At 37.3% G+C, this 23,032-nt stretch overlaps 1 protein-coding gene across 1 annotated transcript in view; it reads right to left on the bottom strand.

Moving 5' to 3' along the window:
• Positions 1–22,803, bottom strand: part of LOC139125109 (hyalin-like) — a 31,954-nt gene extending 9,151 nt beyond the window's left edge. Inside the window, exons 1-7 of the mRNA XM_070691221.1 lie at positions 22,556–22,803; positions 21,258–21,503; positions 20,819–21,064; positions 19,720–19,962; positions 19,114–19,359; positions 18,417–18,659; positions 16,694–16,802 (exon numbers count right to left, since the gene is read on the bottom strand). Of these exons, the coding sequence (XP_070547322.1) occupies positions 16,694–16,802; positions 18,417–18,659; positions 19,114–19,359; positions 19,720–19,962; positions 20,819–21,064; positions 21,258–21,471 (1,301 nt within the window). The 5' untranslated portion in view covers positions 21,472–21,503; positions 22,556–22,803. The remainder of the gene's footprint in view (positions 1–16,693; positions 16,803–18,416; positions 18,660–19,113; positions 19,360–19,719; positions 19,963–20,818; positions 21,065–21,257; positions 21,504–22,555) is intronic.
• Positions 22,804–23,032: the final 229 nt, after the last annotated feature.

Below are 23,032 nucleotides of genomic sequence, written 5' to 3'. Positions count from 1 at the left end.
CGCTATTTATTGATACACGTCAACGTAGAGTGGGTCTACCTATTTTATATGGATCACAAAAGAAAATAAGAATGATGCCGGTGAAGCACAATTACATGTGCCAAATTCCTACATTCGGTATATGCTTCATACACAATGATGTCATTGATTTCTTATTTTCTGGTGGAATCACCCCCCATTCTGGATTTGCACTGCAGTGAAGAACAAAAGGTACACGTGCTACAAGGATACCACGGAACAAAATTAGTAAGAGGTAATATCGAAATCAATACAGGTAATCAATCAAAAATGGGAATGATTTCAATAGTCGAAGGCGGCGGGAAAACTTTACATACGATCGAATCGGTGTTCTGATATTAAAACCAAGTTCATGTCTTCACTATTCGATTACGATGCGTCACTATTCAGTATCTTATGCACAAAAGTTGTAACCTTTTCCCTTTAGAAACGGAATCACAATGACAAAAGATATTACCTATGGAGAAGAAATCAGGTTCGGTTTCATTCTAAAAGGAAGAGAGAAACACCACAATTGTCAATTTACTTATTAAAATTGCACAATACGTGAATTACATCATCCGAATCATCATCACCCTCACAGATTATACCACACACTAAGTCTAATGATCTCTGTCTGTCTGTCTGTCTGTCTGTCTGTCTGTCTCTATCTCTGTCTCTGTCTCTGTCTCTCTGTCTCTCTCTCTCTCTCTCTCTCTCTCTCTCTCTCTCTCTCTCTCTCTCTCCTCTCTCTCTCTCTCTCTCCTCTCTCTCTCTCTCTTCTCTCTTGAGGCGTCTCTCTCTGTGCCCTAGCCCGCATCTGCGTAAGAAAGTGTTCTACGAGGTTCTGCAGTGCGGTTTGTAATTCAGGAGAGGCCAATGTGACAAAGTAACTGACAGCCACTTTCAGAACACTCTAAAATTTAAATGAACCATCTTTATTAGTTTTGCTTAATATTATTCTGATTATCAACGGCAGTGTTTTATTCTGTGTACTATTTGGCCTTCCTAATGATGCTAGGTAAATTTCTGTTTTGTTAGAGTCGAAAAACTTTGGCTTAAATCCAGCAAATATCAGACATGGATTATCGATTATTTTTTAACACGTACAGCAAACATTTGCACCTGGATCTCACGCAATGACTACTGAGAATTTGGAAAACATAATAGCATTATTTATTATCTCCCAGTGCATGAAAACCCAATAATACATACTGTATTTGCATGGATTATTGCCTGTATTTTAGCTGAAGAGTGCATATACAGATGAATACAGTCATGAATAATCCATTGCTTGTATTCAGCAAGTCTGTATTCATGTGGAATCATGTGAATTCACGTGTATTATTCTATAATACAGTCAACTCATTAGTGTGAATTTATCTGTATTATTGCGTTTTGATGCAGTGTCCATGATGTCATGATAAAGATGATCCCCCATAGAAAACGATAAAAAAAACGATAAATCAGTAACTTACGACAAAGATATAAGGACTCTCAAAGGGCAGAAAAGAATGCATGCTTACTTCACTCCAATATTCCGGTTAAATAGATAAGTCAATTTTGAACAAAATCTAATTTAATGCAGTGAAATCTCAACTTAAAACCATTCCCTTTCGAGATAAAGTATGAAAAACAGGGGTAACTTACGAAATGTTGTACTACAGAAACTAATCGCCTAATATTAACTTACACTTTAAATTAAAAATGACTGCATCCCCGTGTTAACTCTACTGGGAGCATTACATATTTCATTTTTCAAAGAGCAGGCCGGTGAAAATTTACGTTTTGTTTGAAAAGGATCTTCCCTTAAGTCGTAGATGACAAATGCGTTGTAAAAGATTGAATGTCCACTTATTTGTCTCCGAGTTGCATTCTACCTTTAAAAAAAACATTTACCCTACCCACTTTTCGAAAGGTCACAGTTTAGCTACCACGGTGGATTTTCTTGCCTTGATCGTATTCGATGGTAGACAAATTAAGTTTATAAACACTCGCACTTTCTAAAATGCCAGCACCAAATATAACCATGAGTAAAGAATATAAACGTATTAAAAAGAACAGTGACGACGGGTGAACCGTCTCACACAAAATATTTTACTGTTGAACGCATTTTAACTAGATTCATTAATTGGTATTAAGAGATAATTTGGCTGACTACATGTGCAATGTGCCGAAAGCATAGAAAGTTCCGACTAGTTTTAAATAACTATCGGCAACACATTAGTCGTTCAATAATTCACATCCTTAAAGTTAAGCCTCTTTTGCAGGTGCTATATTTGCTACATTTTCGCCATTACAGCTTCAAATATCTAGTTTCCAAGTTGTCGCGGGGGTCTGTAAAAGTCTATGAATTGTCAACGGCAATCCTTTAATTTGCAAACTTACATTTTCCCAATACAATGCAACAAAATGCAAGTTTTAGATCACAAGGTTTTCTTGTGCAAGGTTAGCCAGTTACTTAGCAGCACGCTGTTGAACTTACTTTTACAAACACGTAAATACATGAGGTATTTGAACTTTCAAGAATTTATTGATACATTTGCAAAGTAAAATAGTTTAAATAATATATTAAACACCTATTGCCTGGTCATGAGGGCTATAGCGCTCGTCTATTACCCCGAGGGGCCGTGTGTTACCAGGAACACATCGCTATTCCCCGAGGCCGTAGGCCGAGGGGTATAGCGATGTGTTTCTGGTAACACACGGCCACGAGGGGTAACAGACGAGCGCTATAGCCCGAATAAAGACCAGGCTATAGGTGTTTTATAACACACCACATGCTCCTGTTGTATTGTTATATAGTTTTTAATGTGTTTTGATATTTTGCACCGCAACAATTCACTATGACAAGTTCACTGGGCGATGTTTCCACAGCGGTTTCAGTTGTACGTGGTACCACTTTCTTTCAAAAAATATTCTAAATATACCTAGCGACATCCTTAGGGAGCCGTCATTATTTACGGCCTGGGGGGTCGGAGGAATTGCTTTCGAAACTCCAAAATTTCGAGTAACCCCCCTGCCAACCATGACGTGTTTGAGTAACCCCCCTCTCTGCTACAGAAATTTGAGTGACCCCCCCCCCCCAAAAAAAATTGGGAAAGTTAAATATCTATACAGTAAAATGGATTGCTGCTGCGACAGGCCCTGTACAGACCCTGATTAAACCCTGTGGTATAGGTCTTTGTCGGAAGGAGGTTCCAATTGCTGTGGCAGGGGCTGATGTACAGGTCTGTATCCAGTGCTCTGGTGACATGCAGTTATTCTGTAGGATTTTTTTTCAAGAGGGGGAAGATGTGGTGTTGGAGCTTTTGAAAAATAGAGGTTAAAATGGTGTTATTTGGTGGCACTTGGGGAGTATTTTTTTCGTATAAAAAACTCAAAGGAAAATAAATCTTAGACAGTATTACAAAATTTATATTTCAGTTCACTGATTTCAACTATATTTTTTGAAACCGAAAAAATAGCGACAGACATATATTTATTCACATTTATTATTTATTATTATTTTCCTGCAATAAAAGATGGGTTTGTTGTCAAGGCATTCAACTGGTTTTAAACTTTATAGCATCAGAATAAGCTTGCTTTACACATTTCCCCTATTGGTAACCTATACAATGTAGAATATAGAAAGCAGCCGTTTCTCATTAATGATCAATGGACAGGCAAGTATATCAATCTTTAATCAGGAAATACTGAAAAATGTACTCAGTACTAGCCTCTAACATAAGGCTTGCCACGTCGAATAGCTGATCATTCTCGTCTGAAGATCACAATAACGTGAAACACATAGTAAATGAGATTTAGTTTCTACTTGATACCACCTGTATTATGATTTATATATATATATATATATATATATATATATATATATATATATATATATATATATATATATATATATAATATATATTATTACTATTATTGTTGTATTAATTCGTACCTCCACTAAATGCTTCAATACATGTCAACAAAATTGAGTAGCCCCCATTTCTTGTTCTCCACTTTTGAGCAACCCCCCCCTTGTAGCTTTCGATTTTTTGAGTGAACCCCCCCCCTCAGATTCCTCCGACCCCCCCCGGCCATAAATAATGACGGCTCCCTTAGTTGCACTTTCATCTTTTCGTCGATGAGCTGTTCAAGTTCCTACGCTGTTGGAATGTTGGAAAATGTTGGAAAATCTGTTTTAGAGGATGTGTCGTCACCTATCCCGGACGCACATCACGTTCTAGTCACCCGCCATTGTTGCAAAGCTGCAGACGACACTGCGGTCACGTGACCGGACACTTTTCCAAATTTGGTCAGAACTATTTCCCTAGGGAAATAGCTATTCAAAAAATACCCTCTGACGTCACTTTTGTCGATCCGGTGGGGACTAGACGTATCTATTTTCTCGTCACGTGACGTATTCTGGCGAATCGCGACACAGAATGAGCATGTGGTGTGTTATATATATATATATATATATTATATATATATATATATATATATATATATATATATATATATATATATATATATATATATATATATATATATATATATATATATATATGGAAAAAATGGCAGATTTGCCGTCTTGCTTCCGACTTTGACTGAGGGACGGGAAACGGTCGAAAAGGAGGCAGGACTTTTCCTATGGCCGTTGTGAGGCCAGGCCACAAGTAATAAGGTGGAATTTTGGGGTGTTGGTGCGTAATTATAATGTAGACAGTATGAGGTTGAAGAATGGCTGAAACAAGAGAGTTGACAAGAGTACACTTGAGGTTAAAAGCAGCTGTATTCATGAGCCATACATACTGAAATATTGATTGTTTTGTTGCAGCTTACTGGTTATAAACGTGTTATTGACTAGGTGAGATAAGCCGACTATCAAAGAGTAAAACAATCATATTATAATGTAAATAATAACCTTGAGTGTATGCCAAAAGAAATGCATACTATTTTGAGATAGTTAGCAAAAATATTTTTAGTTGTCGTCATGTAAGACATTATGATGGCGTTTTACTATATTTTTGAATCTGGAATACGATTATGTTAACCCTCATTAAATTCATACACCGTCTAATGTTTAGAGCATAAGTCAAAACATTGTCGATAGATTTTGTCGATCTATGCTCGAGGTAAAATAAATCAGATAAACAATGCATGGCATTTGTTTTGTGCAGATATTATCAACGGGATCACGACATCTGGCAGGAGAAGACGAGAGTCAAAGAGTGAAGAGGTTGAATATTTGCATAATAGCATACTAATGTACCTTGCACTGCATAACAAATTTGTATTAGCGACATAAACCATCTTAGCTTGACAAAATTCTGGAGTGAAAACAACAAAATGGCTGAATGATATGGATACTCTCCCCCAATTAGCATACGCAATGTCTATCGTGCGAACATCTGCATTTGATAATGGTCGACTGATAGGAAAAGATAATACCTTATATTTTTCAATCGTTTCCGTTGCATTCATACTGACATAAGCAGTTGTACAATTATCCGACAAAGTTGCGTGTTGACTGTCTCCCGTTGCGAAAAGCAGCATACGCAGGAAAATACCGACACACAGTGAAAGTTGTACCATGGTGAATTAGCATTCGGACAACTTTTTTGCTCTGAACGGTACTGTTGTTATACGAATAATATACGACTCTAATGAAAGCTTGGTTGGATGTGAGCTAAATTAAAACAACGCTCTACCGATGTGATTGGTCGTTGCGTTGATAGCAAGGTTACTTTGCAAACGACTTTTAAGTACAGTGAAAGCAGAACAAAAGGTAAATAAAAACAAGTCAATAAATCAATGCAGTAAAATTTTTTTGTGCCATATATAACCAACTTCAGTATACTGCATGTACTGTGTTGTAATTAATTTTTTGTCCATCAGAGGACTTGACGTCCTTCTTCTTCTATATTTAATTTTGATTTTCGTCTGTTTTTTAATTTTGTCCACTTTTCCAACTGCAGAAAGTTTGGCGATAACAAAATCTATTTGTTGCCTGGCTCTCTGTCTATCTGTCTGTCTCGCAGTGACGTTCTCACATTCTTTGAATCGTTCTATTTAAACGAGGGTGGTATTCCTCGCAAGATTCTTTGACTAAAAGATCGTTTCCTCGTTTTGTTTGGAATGAGTCATAAAAACCATCATAAAAAGTTTTTGAAAGAACTCTTTTAACTGGAGTTGGTGTTGTGTAGCAAGTCAGTATTACTAAGTGGATGCTGTCATACTATGTAAATAATTCGGTGCTGTAAATTTATGGACTGTATATTAGATTATCGAAGTCGATTTTAATGACACACATCACATGCCTGCAATCCTAAAACCATTGGCATGAACCAACTATACTCAGTGAGCTTCGAAGCATTCAAGAAGGTTAAAATACGACAATAACAAATAAGAGTGACTGGTGAATTCATACTACCCGACATGTCTCTGTACTTAGAAAAATTGACTCAAAATAACTATGTCGGTGCATATCTGCTTAGTGCTGTAACTTTCTTTTCGACGTTGAAATATTGCAAAGAATCAGAGAACTTTAAAATTATTTTATGCGTTTGCTCAACATGATTTAATATGCCAATACACTCACTCGTAAGGCACAAATAAGTACTGAAATCCAGAAAGGGGGATCAATTAGTGGAATGCATGTGAATACGAGGGCGTCTACGGACAATGAATGTATTCACTCTACAAAGCGCCACGTCCTAATTCCAGAACGAGTGTCATTTGACGTTTTTTGTTATTACTACTCTGTATAAAGCAATGTGTAAGTATAAAACTTATCTTAACCGAACAAATCATGTATATCAGATCAATTTGTTTTTCGTCTTCTGATAGCAACTTGGTTTAAGTATCGGTCAATTATTTTGAGTCCCCCTATGCGATAAAGCCTGGAGTCAGCTCCTCTTGAATACGTAAAACAGTGATCCGATCATGCGCAGACAATGTTACCTTGTCATTACAACGGGTCACCGATGATATTGACATTTTAATTCTTGTCGAGTGAATGGATAAAAAATGTTGGACTTATTTGATTTTGTGCTAAGTCGATTTCCTGTTACACTGATTGGAGCCTTTAATTTCAATGGTACAGCATTTTGTTCATGGAATATGTTAGAAAATAGGCATTAACTGATCAATTGAAAACAGTCAAAATTCACGCTGTAACGCAGAAAGTGTTTGTCATGAACAGACGTTGCAAACTATTCGACACTAATTTGCTTTTGAATGCTTGCGCAAAAATCAGTTTCATTGAAACTATGCAAGTCATTATTATACTCTCCTAAAGTCAGTCGCCAGGTCTTAATCCCTGAAAAAAAAAAACCAACGTAAGCAGTAGCTTCCATGTAAATTTGATCAAGTGAAACATCATAAATATATATCGCTATTGCTCAAATTCAGGAACAAGCGAGTCCGCAGTACTTAACGAAATAGTATTTTCGGTAAGTTAACACTTGACGACTAGGAAGCATGTAAATTACTTTACCAGTTTTATCAGAATTACTGTCACATTAAGTCAATATTGGTTATTATACTTAATACATATTTATAATCTTACTCAGGGGTAATATTTTCGTTAACGGCACATTATTACAAGTACCTTCAAAATTTCACTGAACAAAGCCAAAGTATCGTCAGCTGTGAAATCGCAGACGTTGACAGACGTAGCATACGCGCTATTAATCTGAAACAATCAGGCTTTTGAAATGTACATTTGTCGTTTCTCTTTACACTATAGCTTTGTAAGGCTGTTTAAACACAAATTAAAATGTCAGTAATAATCAGGTTTTCATCACCGTATTCTGTTGAAATAATATCGAAGTAAAATCCTCCAGTCAATAGTACTGTGTGAGTCGAGTGTGAGAGTTGGCATGTCTTAATGCGAATTTGTGTAAACATTACTCGCACGGAACGTACAAGCAACTCTACATTGCCTTCTCCGTAAGCTTTAGCTAACTCTTGTATGCCAGGTTTTCTGTCACTTAGTAGCCACGGAACTTACTATCTAGTGTAGATAGGCAACGCATTCTTATAATCACTATCCTAACATAAAATACAGCACGGTTCGTAAACTTGCACAACAAAAACAAACATTATCGATTATTTCATAACTGCACGCTAGTTATCAAAGCAGTTTGTTTGAGAAGTTCAATACACTGACAGACATTATTGAGTAAAATATACAGAGACAGACAGACCGAGAGACAGACTGAGAGACAGACAGACAAACAGATAGAGACAGAGACAGACAGACAGAGTTACAGCTAAATCCGGAAATCATTCCAAGTATTTTCAGGCCTCTATGAAGTTGAGTATATAATATCAGTTAATCATTAATGATTCTACCAAACGAGTAAAATTATAGTAATTGTACCAAAATTTGAAAGTAATATGCTTGTTATTTTTTTTTATAAATAATGTTGATTCTCTAGTAGGATTAGGCGCAAAATTATTGAATGCAATTACACAGTTTGCCCACAGTAAAATTTTAAAAAGAGATAAGAGAAACCTAATTTTGCCCATAAAACAAATGATTATACAATCAAATCTATGTAATTATTGTGGTTATCCAAGGTACCAAGGAAAAGTGACAAATATATGGAGGTGTGGCCTTTGTGTAGAGGGTGTGTGTGTGGCATTACTTCAGTGTAGGCGGTGTTCTGAGTGGTGAATTTACTAACAGATAGCAGTAGTAATCAAGTTCAATATCATAGATCTCTCGAAAATCATGATACATTGGTATAATTTCTGAAAGAATCATTTTGTGGCAATAAAATTTGTTTAAATAGGTCAATTTCTTGCTTTCCATTAAAAGCATTTTTTCAAAGGTCATTCACAATGAAATCAATGTAAACAGAGCCATTTCTTGCTTTCAATTCAAAGCATTTTTAGCAGATATGTTGACCATTATAAATAGATTTTGTTTATAATTTGAGCAATTCCGTGTGACCAGTGACCACACAAAAATGGCTGTTCTATAGAGGGCCTTTGACATGTAAAAATGCAACAGGATCACTGCAAGGTGACCACTATAAAGAGGTGACCGTTCTGTAACGTGACCAATATAACAGGTCTAACTGTATACAAATATCCCTTATTAAAAGGTTCAAGCGACAAATAGCTTTAATCTGAGATACTTTCGTCGGTGCCGTTATTTTGATATATACAACATGTTTGTGAAATTGTTGAACGGAGTCCCGCATTGACCTTCTCCAGCTACAGCTTGCAGCATACACACTAGAAGACAATACCACATAGTAAAACCCTGTACAATGGCGGACTTCAGACAGGACAACATACGTGCTCAGAGAGTTGCTGTCGATATGAGAGTATGATACACTAAATGTAATCGATACATGAAACAATCGTTTTATTGACGCGATAGGTCTGTGATAGCGAGATGAGTTGGCAAACAAATTAGTCCGTCCAGTACAGAGTCTGAAGAAAATACACAGAGGAATATAAGAAATAAACAAACGAAGTGTTTTTGTGTCATAAATAACACACCGTAATACACTCGGCGTATAATTTCATTTACGTATCCGGTCAAAGTTCACACACGGCTTTACGTTTACTTTCCTTTGTGCGTATTTTTTTATATCGTCGCTATGCTATTTTAAATTGTGTCTACCTGTTTCTCATACTGTAGATTTCGTTGCATCATAATTTAATTACTACATTCTGTCAATCAGTATGCCTGTGTTGCTGTGTTTGCCATGTTCTCCTATTCTTTGAATTGTTCTTTTCAAACGAGGACCAGGCATCTTTGCTATTCTTCACCAGCAGGCTCTTTGGTTAATATGTCGTTCGCTATGTTGGAAGCAAGTACAACAAATACCATAAAACGTTAACATTATGAAAAACCCATTCTTTACTAAGGTTAGTGTCAAATAAACTCCGGGGGTACTCCCATAGAAAGGTGAACGGGTATGTGCCGCCGAATGGGTCACTTTTTCGCGGAAAATCCCTAAATATGGGTCGACTTTTCATTGGAAAAATCCCTAAACATGGGTCGGAAACACAGCGAACGTCCCTAATTTTTTTACATTGATTAGAATAACGGTATAAAATCCTCAAGACCCATCCCTCGGGCCGGCCGCGCCGACCGTGATAGGCGATTCGCGTATGCGGTGATATGGTGACTTGACTCTCGATGGGGAATCTTCTCTGCAATGACATGACCCAGGTTGACCCCACTGAAAGACTGTTACTTAGCAACCAATGTCGTCAGTTCCTGTGCGTCTGATCCTTGGAAGTCATCTGCAATGGCGGCTTTTGGTGCGGGAGGTGTGACTTGTGGCATTCACAAATTTGAGGTTAGGGTTCCATTTATTTTTCAGAAAATCCCCATAGTTTAAGTTATAATAAACCCCGGAAATAAACCTCGATCTTTTATTCAAATGTTACAAAACAGCACGAAGCTGTGAAAGATATCGGGATTTGATTTCATTCATATGTTGTCGTCTGCGCATGGCTTCCTTGGCATAGCTTCCAGTCACACATAGCCGGAAAGATGAAATGTGCTGTGCCGAGCGAGCTCAGAGGATATACTGTGCAGTTATTGTGATTTTGCATATTCTCAAAAATGATTCAGGCTACACAGTGAAAATCCATTTCTGTTTTTTGATGACTGGTGGAAATGTGGGCTTATATAGCACAGTGGCAATAAAGACATTGCATGCATGATAATTAAGGGACTGGTCAGTTTCTTCGGCCTAGGGGGCGGGGGCGATTGATTCATGGGGGTCACCCTGTTTTTGATTTGGTGATAGGGGTCACTATGCTTTTGAAATGCCAAATAGGGGTCAGTGTGTTTTTGGATTTTGACACGGCCTTATAATTGCATAAAATGCATCGCGTCAGCCACAGATTTCATCATTCAGTTGCATTTTTCGGCACGCCCTTCAGGCGCAACTTTAATTATCATACATAATTTTTCAGCACACCTAACTTAAATATATCAGACATACATATATCAGAGATATGTCATATCTGTATGTTCAATATTTTTCAGTGGGCTCTTTGAGCGCATTACTTATTAATATATCAGACATTTTCAGCACGCCCTTCCAGCTCATGACTTAAATATATAAGATATATATATATATATATATATATATATATATATAATATATATATATATATATATATATATATATATATATATATATATACATATATCAGACATAATTTCAGCACACCCAACTTAAATATATCAGACATACATATATCAGAGATATATCATATCTGTATGTTCAATGTTTTTCAGTGAGCTCTTTGAGCGCATTACTTGATTAATATATCAGACATTTTTCAGCACGCCCTTCCAGCTCATGATTTATATATATAAGACATATATATCAGAGATATCAGGATGTTTCATATTTTTTAGTGCGCCCTTCGGACGCCATACTTTAATAAATCAGAGATATATGTCAGATATCTTGATGTTTGCTAGGTGAAAGTGTACCATTATGAAATCTGCAGTGCATATGAAAAGCATGACAAATTCATGACAAATTCTTTGTTTTGTTGTATGTGAGCCACGTCTAAGGCACACAACAAAAGTACTGTTCCAGTCTCAGCTAAATGTCAAATGAATTAGTCAAATGTCACCTCAGATGCCACCAGAAAACACCATTTCTAGTCCAAAATTTCATTTTTCGCCTTCACCCCCCTCCTCGCGCTCTCCCCCCCCTCGGTCGCTTCGCTCCCTCGCAGTCCATCCGTCCACTTTCTTAAATTACTTGTATACTTTTAAATATAAGGACAACACTTTCTGAGTATAAGTTACATAAACCTCTGAATGTGAGCACATATGTAAGTTTTAACCAGATGATAAAGTGGTGCCACACGCAAATGTGGTCGCCCCATGTGAATTTTCAAACAGACAGTGAAACCAGTGCATAAACCTATAAGAATTTTTACAGACCAACATGATTCCATCCAATAGATCTCATGGGACTGAATATACTTCACTGAGACAAGGTATTCTCTATTTTCATTGTAATATGTGAAGTATTGGAAAATTGCGGGAAATTTAAGATTAACTTAAACTATGTAAAAATTCCTGGCTGAGTGGTAACAAATTATTGTTTTCATGACAGTGCTAGTTATATCACTTTATTGGTAGAAATAAAATAATATCTGAAATTATTGGAAATATTTGAACTTGAACAAATTCAATGACATTGCAGCTCACGGCCCTTTAATACTTTTGTTTGCTAGTATTCTACATGACAACTGGTCGGCTTGTTTTGTTTTTTGCTCGCTCCATTATTCCCTAAACTATGGGTCTGATTTTGACAAAAAGGCCCTAACAATGGGTCTGTTTTGACAATACACATGGGTAGATGTTTTAAACTTGGACCGCACACCCCCGTATGAAAATATTGAGAGTACAACCCCCCGGGCATAAACTGTCAAGACAACCCACCAGAGGGTACCGCACAATACCGAAGGCGTGTTGTTAATTTGTAAACTATTAGTTAGATTAACGAAGTTGATTTCAATGACCCAAACCACACTCCTGCAATTCTAATACTGGAGGTGCGAACCAGACGTACCCTTCATGTCACGAAGCATTCACTTTAGTTGATGATGACATCTGTAACAAGTATTTTCAAAATGTAGGTAGGTAGGTAGGATAAGGAAAAAGCATGATTGTTTGGAAGAAAGTCTGATGTAATGTATCATTAGTTCGCTGCATTGCAAGTGAATGTAAATAGGTTAAACCGTCTTTGGTTTCGTCTCTGTATATGATATATCAAATTATTATGTCACTTAGCAGCCATGGAACGCACCATGTAGAGTAGCTAGGCAACGCCTTCTTAGAATTACCATTCTAACATAATAAACCGCACCGATCGAAAAACATGCTAAGCAAAACAAGTTTATCGATTATTTTGTAAAAGCAGGCAAGTTATCCAGCAGACTTCGGTGGACACACTGAACAAGGCTGACCTACATAGTGTTTTACTAATCATTCTACCAAACGTTTAATGTCCTTGTTAATAATTATGATTCGCCATTACGATCATGAATAGAATAATTAAATACGAGTCTCTAATAAAATCATTGATTTTATTAAACTGAGTGCAGAAAAATGATTTATTCCCTCATAAATATTATCTTTTCTCTCAAAAGCGAGATATAATACCAACAGACAGATATTACGAAACCGGGATACTTTCGTCGTTGCTGTTGTATTGTTAGTAAGATGTGCAGTTGTACAATTATGGGACAGAGTTGAATGTTATACGTACCAATCAATACTTGGTTCATGTGGGGCAAACATCTTTCATGGCTTCTCTCATGTGACTGCACAACAAAGTCTAAAATGCATTGAACATGACATAAGGAAACCAAACAAACAAACCAACAAATAAACGAATGCAGTAAAATTGCGTTGCCTTATATATAACATATAAAAATGTATTTACCATTTTGTAGTCTGAGTTACTTTTATGGGTCAGAATTCATGTGTAAATGATTTATACATATTTCCGCCCGTCTGTTTATATTATTGCGTATGCCCTTACGCTATTTTTAATTGTTTCATTCTGTCCGGCTGTCTGCCTGATTGTCTCCGGTCTTGTTTCACTGTACTTGCTGTCTGCCAGTTTCCTTAACTGCTATCCATGTCGCATTTTTCGAATTGTTCCGTTTCAAACGTGAACGGTGCCACTCTGATATTCTTCGCCGTAATCCTCAACAAAGCAGTACCGGCGAAGGCTACGATAAGCCGTTGCAAATTTGCTGCGGTCTCTACCGAAGACGTCAAAGCTCTCGTCAGGTTGCAAAAAAACAAAACAACCCCAAAAAAACCCCCCGGAAACAACGTTATGAAAATGCGACCCGAAGTTGATGTTTTCAACGACTCGCTTCAGACAATAACAACGGATAGACTCGAGAGTTTCAACCAGTCGAGCTTGACCCGCGACCGTGCCGTAAATCTTGCCAGATTTCACGTAAGCGTACGGAAACATAGCGACGAAGAATATGAGCTAGAATCGGTATCCAGTAACCACAAATCAGTCGCCTACGAAGATCAACACGGCAAATGAGTAATATTGAGTGGGATTAATGACAAACTCAACCCGAGATCAAGGTCCGTGGCCTCGGTCCGTGATAGAGGGACCGTGATAGAGGGACCGTGCTGTGACCGAGCACATCGACAAGAGATAGTGCTATACCCGTGTCGGCCATGGCAAAGACAAATGTGATAGATCAGCTCCTCCGACAACACAGCGATCAGTACTTCGTAATCCTTGCAATGGTGTGGCCAGCAAGTTCAAAACCAGATACCCGGGCTATTCTCCAATACTCAAATCACCGGAGAAGTCTTCAACTTCACATTCAATATCGCTGTCTCAGGAAACAACAGTTACTCTTAACAGCGTCTTCCTTCGCCAGATTACCGTGCACTACCCTGTTTCATTCACCGTAGATCTGACAGCCTAGCCATACTCGGACTCTGATTAGTCTGCTTTCGCGTACAATTTTGAAGTTTCAGTCATTCTAATTTTTATTACAGTTGATCTTGTTACTTTAAGCATCAATTTTGTTCACAAGTATAATAAATGTTTAAGATTTCTGCCCTGAAACGTTTTTTGTTTGTGTCTGTTTTTGTTGTCTCAGTCGAGATGGATATAAAGGAATATCGTGAACTCGGTACGCTGCATCAAATATTTGCATATGAATAGTAGAAAGTTTCCCTTAGCCAATCAGTGAGCTCAAAGCCGATGAAAAGTTCATTGACAGCATACAAATGCAGACTATATAGAATCTATATGCATTCTGGCCGTGTCGCGATTAGCTTTTATCGACGGCGATCGACAAAATTGGGGGAACTAATGTAATAATAACAGAACCGTATGGCCTTTCACTCTGTGGCGTGCCGAAGGTGCATTCTGCCGCTAGCACTTTTCCGAGCGAAGCCAGGAAAAGTACTGGAGGCAGAATACACAGTATCCCTCGGGAAATACCTTCGGAAGTTCACAGAGCGCCCTCGAAGGCCCTGAGTTCTGTCATAATACTTCATCAATACTTTACAAATCATTGATTAATCGCGTAATTGATGGTGGTTGAGAAAACTACAACTTTATATAATGATGTTTATTGATTAAAAGAGCAATGAAAAAAAAAACTAAATAAACGTTAACACTGCACGTCAAAGAAGGTTCTATCCGATAACAATCTTTAAATGGGTCACGCAAAGAAATAAGAATCATCGTCAGAAATTACAAAAGGTACATTAAATTTTCCGTGTAAATTTGTAATCCATAATTTTGAAATGTTTACAGACTATGGAATCTATAATTAATGTTAAAAATGCTGCGGTTGATTTGGCCAGAAGATTATATATATTATATATTGACGTTTGAAAGCAAACAACACGAATAACACACAACCCAAAGATTCAATATGTAATGTAAGCATGGATATTCTAGGCTTCTTTAATGTATGTCACTTCAGGTTTAATGAGCATGCGTACAACGTCTCCAAATGTCTGTGAGTAACCCTTCTGCCTGAAGACATCCATAAAGTTACAGATCATTCCGAAATGTCTCGTTGTCATCAATTGTTTATCAAGGATGTGTTCTGACTGTCGAGAAACCCAGGCGTCCTCAGATCAAAGTAGGTGATCCGATGTTTTATATGTATTCATTCTCTATCGAACGACAGAATGTACGTTCGAGGGACTGTTTTTTCTAGAATAAGATAGAAAAACACAACATAGGAAGAGCCGCCAGGTCCTGTACATATATATTATTTTATTCCGTAGCAAGTAATGTGATACATTCTACACATTGTTTGTGTGACTACCTTATATATTTTATAATACTATATTCACAATTGAGGTGCCCTACGAATCGAATGCAACTACAATAGCACTGCAAAAACATGTCTCTCCGTATGATGACATTAATTTCCGTTGTTAAAAACACTGTGTATAAAGACAAAAATCTGAGCAACTGTCATGTCTCTCGCTATTATGAATATAATAGTCGCGCCAGCGGCTTACTGACTACGCATGCACTTATTCATAGGTATTTATGAAAACGTTTTCCATACAACTGATGATGATATTAACATCAATGATGATTATGATGATTAGTGTTACACACTGTTTATTTCATCAGTGATAATTTAAAGAAAAAGTCAAAAAATAAAAGTAGCTTTATGTATTTAAACAGGTATGTTTTACTGTATATGCACAAAAAACAAACATTGATAACATATCCTCCACATTCAAATAACTGTAAATGTTACATAGGTATATGTTAGCGATAGCTGAGCTTATTTTCAAATGTCCAATCATTTGAATTTGACGACAGCAGTAGGGAAGGAAATCACAGTATTTAAAATACATTAAGTGGACCTCGTCAATCAGTGTATCGTCAAGAACATAGATAGTAGTCTGCTGTGTGAATATTCACATTTTCAAAATACAACAAAAGAAAATCATTGAAGAGAACTAAGAACGTATTACATAGGAATATTGATTCTCATATGCACCATTATGGAAGTGGAATGAGCCGTTTGAAGGTCAAACATATTGAATAATAGTGGTGTCGAAAAGAACTGAATTAATGCCGTTTCAGCAGAGGTGTAGCTGTTCATCCCCTATAATGCTCGCCTTCTGAAGAAATAGAGAAGTTTCGAGAACATAAAAATACTGAGTTGTACTTACTTTCTCATATACAGGTATATCAGTCCAGATAACAACAGTATCACTGACACAGATCCACCGACAACAGCAGCAATAATGGCTGCACTAAATGTAGTGATATCCTCTTCGACTATACGATGGAACATGTGCACAAAGTATGTCATGGTAGAATGAAGAAAGATAGACACTAACAGTTATTATTTACGTCATTTAAGTCATTATTTACGGCCGTGGGACGGGTCGGTCGGAAACTCCGAAAATTCGAGTAACCCCCTGCCAACCATGATGAATTTGAGTAACGCCCCCTCTCTAACTCTGAAATTGTGACTACCCCCCAGCCCCTCAACTTAGAAAATTAAAGTAAAATACCAATACATGTATTTGTAAACTTACAAAATACATCCATAGTAAAGAACTTTCAATCCTTATCATGATGTACACTGATAGATTTTCATCAGTAAACTATCAAAACGGAATTCAACGTCACAACAAAGTATAGAATGATAAAAAGTTCACTCGATAACCAGTATCTAACCATAAAGTACATTAATTAATTTGGATGGGTATCATGCCAGGGTTTTCACTGGGACATCTGACTCGGCAGAGTTTGAAAGTACAGGGGGAGAATACGCGAGAGGCTGAGGAGGAAACGTATCAAAGGGGCTTTCCCCTATCTTGCATTGATTATTTTGAGATATTGATGTGCGCAATGATGCAGTCTAGTGCAATCTGAGAGGTATTTTCGATTTGTTTTTTACCAGTAAAACTGTTAGAACACCCCAGGGGTGAGAGCACGAAAGGGGGATGTCCCCCTCTTGCATCGAAAATTTTGAGAAATTGATGTATGCAATGGTACAATCTGATAGGTGTTTCAATTTATTTCGTACAAAAAATTGAGTAACCCCCTCCTACATTTTGAGCAAACCCCCTTGAAGTTTTCAATTTTTTGAGTGACCCATCACATTCCTCCGACACCCAGGCCGCAAATAATGACGGCTCCCTGAGCTCTGTGAAGGTTTCAGTGTCAATCAATTGTGCATAGGGAGTAACGCCTGTTACCATCTCTTTTTTTAAGCTAGTGCCAAATATGGCAGTAAGGCTGCCTAAATCTGGAACTCAACACGCCAGTGTACTAGACGTCTCGGTAGATGTAAATATCGACACACTTTAATTATTTTAGTGTTTGGTGGAGAAAAACGGCTTATACTCCTGACAAAGCAAATATACCCGATATTTTATATGATTACTTTACTAAAATAATTTATGACTTGATAAATTAATCAAGGTTATGACAATTTGAAACTGAAAAATCCTTAACTTTGATCAATCATTCCGTAAGCAAAACTCTAACCCGCCCCCTACAAAAACATAGCGGTCAGAAAACAAAATCTGGAAAACCATTTAGAGACACTTGAAATTCAAAATAGTCGCCATCCCTATGTTAACTCTATTCGGTAAATAATAATTTCGATGGTCATAAAGATAAGCTAATGAGAACTTTACGACATTGAAATTGTAATTTCATATGCAAATTTCATATCACGAATGCTATGCTAAAAAGTGTGTAAAGGTTTGAAAATCTGAATATCAGTGCCCGAGGCGATGGTCACTTCAATACGTTATTTTTGTTGTATAGCCTTCATAATATGTGTCAGTTGACAAGAGAGCGTACATTAGTTTGTTACAAATAAATGCCCAATGCTTTTCGCTAGTTGTTCAGTAGGGTGAACTGAATTCAACATACCAACAGTGATAGTGAAAACACACTGAGCAGTATTGAAGCTACCGTCTGTGGCGTTGTATGTCACCAGAGTCGTCCCGAAGGGAAACAAATCGCCCGACGAGTAATCCCTTGTCAAGGTTGGTAGCACACCAGAATTATCAATTGCCACAGGTTCATGCCAGGATGCTACAGCACCATCAACTGTTGCGCTGGTTTTTATGGTTTGGTCCTTGGGACAACTGTTGAATACTGGAGGAACTGGGTCTAAGAAGGCATTACACAAAACCATGCATTAAAGTCCTTTGAAAGCTTTGTGGCTTTTGTGAAGGTGTATCTTTGTAAAAACTTTATCTAGAAACAGTGGTTCTTTCATATTGATGTATTCCAGGTCATAATATGATAAAGTAATCTATTTTCGTGCCAACTTCATGCCTGAACATGACGTCGTATCACAAATAGGTGCGATCCCTTAATAAATATTTAGCGTTAGTTGCTTATCAAAAATATATCATTATTTTATTTAAATGTTTGTATGTCTGAGCAATCTCTAATGATTGATTATGGTGTATGGGGATTTAGTACTGCCAGCAAAACATGTTTATATATCACCTTAGATAGGCTCACTTTTCATACAAATACATTTGCAAACAAGAACTCAACGTTTCCTGCGCAACTTTGTTGTTGGGCATATTTTTTTCGCCAGGCAACATTTTCTTACCTGTCACGGTAACATTAAAGCTACATATCGCAGAGTTCAAACTACCATCCGTCGCCACGTATGTAACTTGTGTTACCCCGATGGCAAAACTGTCACCTGATGAAAAGTCGGCAGTTAACGTTGGTGACACTCCAGAGTTGTCTGATGCTGTAGGCTCACTCCACAGAACAATTGCATTCATTTGGTCCGGCGGGGTTTCCCCCGATTGATCCAATGGGCAAGTTGTAAATTCAGGTGGAACAGAATCTAGTTGAGAGAGAGAGAGAGAGAGAGAGAGAGAGAGAGCGCTTTTACCTATAGTCTTACGATAAAGTCATGTACATCAATGAAATTCAATATAAACACGGTTTGAACCAAATTGGGATATTTAGATAATAATTGAACTTCAATTTTACATAATGATAGAATAATCAAACCACAGAAATACTGTATTTACCTAGTTAATGTCTTTTTCTATAAAAAATTAAACAAAACCCCAGTGGTTTTGTATTAATATAAATAATTTTAATCTAGGTCATTAAATGGTAATTTAAACAAATAATGCAACCCTGCATCAGGATTTTTCAAGTTTTGAGTTGTATACGGAGTGGTGTATGTAAAACTCACCAATAACTGTTATCGTAAACTGACATGTCGCTGTGTTTTGACTAGGATCTGTGGCTACATAGGTGACTATAGTAATCCCCACAGGGAACTCTTCACCAGAAAAGTAATCTTGACTCCATGAAACTTGGCCACTATTATCAATTGCCAAGGGCTCAGTCCAGTTTGCCATGACGACGGCTTGATCTTGCATTAGGTCAAGTTCCATGTCTTGAGGACAGTACAAGATCTCAGGTGCTGTTAGATCTTTACATATAAAGGGATCGCAAATTGAACAGAATATTGTGGATTTGGCTCTTCTGACATGATAAAATAAATGCTCACAGCCAGCATAAAAATGGCAAAATTTCAGGGTCTTTTGAACTATTTAAATATAACGTGCAGCAGTAAAATATGGAGGGAATCAATTTGAGTTTTATTACAATTTCATAAAGTTATCGCCCAAGCAAAGAATCACGTATCAGGAAAACATAATTCCGAAACTTATATTTACGTTTCATTATGGGAATATATTTAGATTCGGCGCATTCAAAACATAATAAGTCAGGTTAAAGTCAAACTTTTTTAGTTTGGTTTTACAAAACTAACGTGATCAAAACATTTGTTGCTTATTTTTCAGTAATATTGGCAACAAATTACATTTCTACAAAGGTCATTCACTTTGATGTAGTCTTCGCTATCATTATGTGATGCCTACACGTGTAACTTTCGTCTAGGGGCCAATAAGTAACGAAATCATAAATAAAACCATAAAATGATAATATTGACGTAGCAGTGTGTGGGAGCATGACATCCACATGTACAAAGGATGATATGACGAGTTTACATTGAAATTGTATATAAATAACCCCTGTAAAGCTGTATAGGAGGAGCCTTTAATAATTCAAGCACAGACGCCACAACACCTGGCGGTATATAACACCCATGCATATGGAATACACTGTGTTATCGTAAAAGACTTCGAGCCACTGTGTTTCTGTATCCTGGCGTCCTCTAGCTATTTTCCCGTAAGGGAGGCGGTGAGTGGTATTATATGATGCAGAATCCGGGTATCGACTTCGCTATTATTCAGGGAGACTGTTATAAAATACATTTATCTCACCTAGAATGGTAACAGTGAACGAACAAATAGCTGTATTTGAACTACCGTCCGTAGCGATGTACGTCACTAAAGTAGAACCAATCAGAAATGTGTCGCCAGAATGATGGTCCTGTGTCAAAGTTGGCACCAAACCAGAATTATCTGTCGCTATGGCATCTGTCCAGTTCACAGTGGCATTCGCCTTGTCTGGTGCTAATATTATATGTTGGTCTGCTGGACATGTTGCGAATACAGGAGGTATTGGATCTGTATATTGCAGAGAGAGGTTGCTTAACTGTTTGTATAAAATGTACCAAGTTCTTGAACAGGGTGACGAAAATTAACTCTTAATGACATACCATGAATAAATATAAAATATATTATTTAAAAAAGTATCAAAATAATCATAAATTTCCCTTCTTACCTGTAAAGGTCACATGTTTTTCACCTGTAAACTTACCATCGACAGTTACCCTAAAGATACACGCAGCAAAATTTTGACTGTCGTCTGTAGCGTTATAGGTAACAAATGTTTGTCCGATTGGAAACCGATCACCGGGAACGTGTGACTGTGTTACATTGGGCTCCATCCCTGAATTGTCTGTCGCACTTGGCTCGGTCCAGTTTGCCACTACTGTCGGTGCATTTGGGGGAGTTGATGCGAAATTGTCCATTGGACAATCGGAGAAAACAGGAGGAATTTGGTCTACAGGTAAAGAAAACAAAAACCAGACCGCCTGTCTAGATATGCAAGATCGGGAAAGAATAGTCAACAGTGAAAATTTTGCATATTTACATAATCCTAGAGGGCCCTATTGCTTAGAAATGCTGGGTACGGCGTCTTATAAAACCAAATGTTGTCATATTATGATTGATCCCATGTTCTTAGGGTACTTCTCAAGACCGTATACACAAATCCTTCATTTTCAACAAAAAGTGCATCCTAACTGAAAATGTAATAATTTTCCCTATACTTTATCCAGAAAACTTCAAAAGCCAGTTTACGTCTATTCTACGTAATAAGAAATTAGGGTTCACCATTTGAAGCTTGTCAGGACGGGAAAATGTATTAATAATTAAAATTAAAAAACTACCAAAAAACTTCAACCCTCGCAAAAGTCATTACGATGAAGGAAAAACATTGACGAATTTAATTCTACAGATTTCAATCGAGTCCTGACAAGAGGTAGACCAGAAAATACTGTCAACGTTTCAGGGACCGAAAAATGCTCCTGCAGTATAATTTAACATTATGATTGAATAAAAAACGTGTTTTTCGCCTTAATACCGAACCAGCTTGAGTGATTATCGTTATAATTTGAGCAATTGTAAAGCAATTTTCAACAATGATTGCGCCCTTTGCCCAACAAATGAGAAACTCGTGAACCTGACTCAATGCCTGAAAGATACACTTTGACAACGACCAACTTTGATTGATAAAGCATATTTTATTTCGGGTCATTTTCGATAGACTGACAGGCAAGCAAGTGATGGTTGTCAAATAATTAGATAAGATTAAAGTATCTTAACCTTTCAACGTTTGGCGGTGAAAAGATATTCCTCGAGCATTTAAAACACGAAAATCGTATATTGGCTACCATTGTTTTGATAAATCAGATGATTTTTCCACAATAAAATCAGTCAAAACATTAATATCATTGGCGTGCGATTCTGTGTGCCTTTCTAACATTCTATCTTCTTGAACAAAACAATGACAAGTGTTCATCTCTGATATTATAAATAAATATACAATCTTACCGATGACGGTTACAGAGAAAGAGCATACTGCGCTGTTTGAACTTGCGTCAGATGCTGTATAGATTACCCTTGTCACACCAATTGCAAAACTGTGTCCTGGGAGGTGGGTTTTGTTCCAAGTTGGCGCAATGACTGAGTTGTCCGTCACCAAGGGCTCTGTCCACCTTGCCGTTGCTGTCGAGGAATTTGCCAGAGTGTAGACGGTTGTAGACAATGGGCAATTGCTGATAACCGGACTGGTGCTGTCTGGAGATAAACATGTCACACATTTTTACTGTAAGTTTATTTCAACTAAAGTGTAGCAGGTTACCACTCTACCAATTACGTAAATAGTTTTCATAAAAGCTTAAAATTGTCCACATTCTTCTTTCCCATTCATACATATTAGAGAGAGAGAGAGAGAGAGAGAGAGAGAGAGAGAGAGAGAGAGAGAGAGAGAGAGAGAGAGAGAGAGAGAGAGAGACAGACAGACAGACA

The sequence above is a fragment of the Ptychodera flava genome (genome assembly GCF_041260155.1).
Source record: "Ptychodera flava strain L36383 chromosome 23 unlocalized genomic scaffold, AS_Pfla_20210202 Scaffold_24__1_contigs__length_23054250_pilon, whole genome shotgun sequence".
NCBI classification, from domain to species: domain Eukaryota; kingdom Metazoa; phylum Hemichordata; class Enteropneusta; family Ptychoderidae; genus Ptychodera; species Ptychodera flava.
This window is presented reverse-complemented; position numbering and strand designations above follow the sequence as displayed.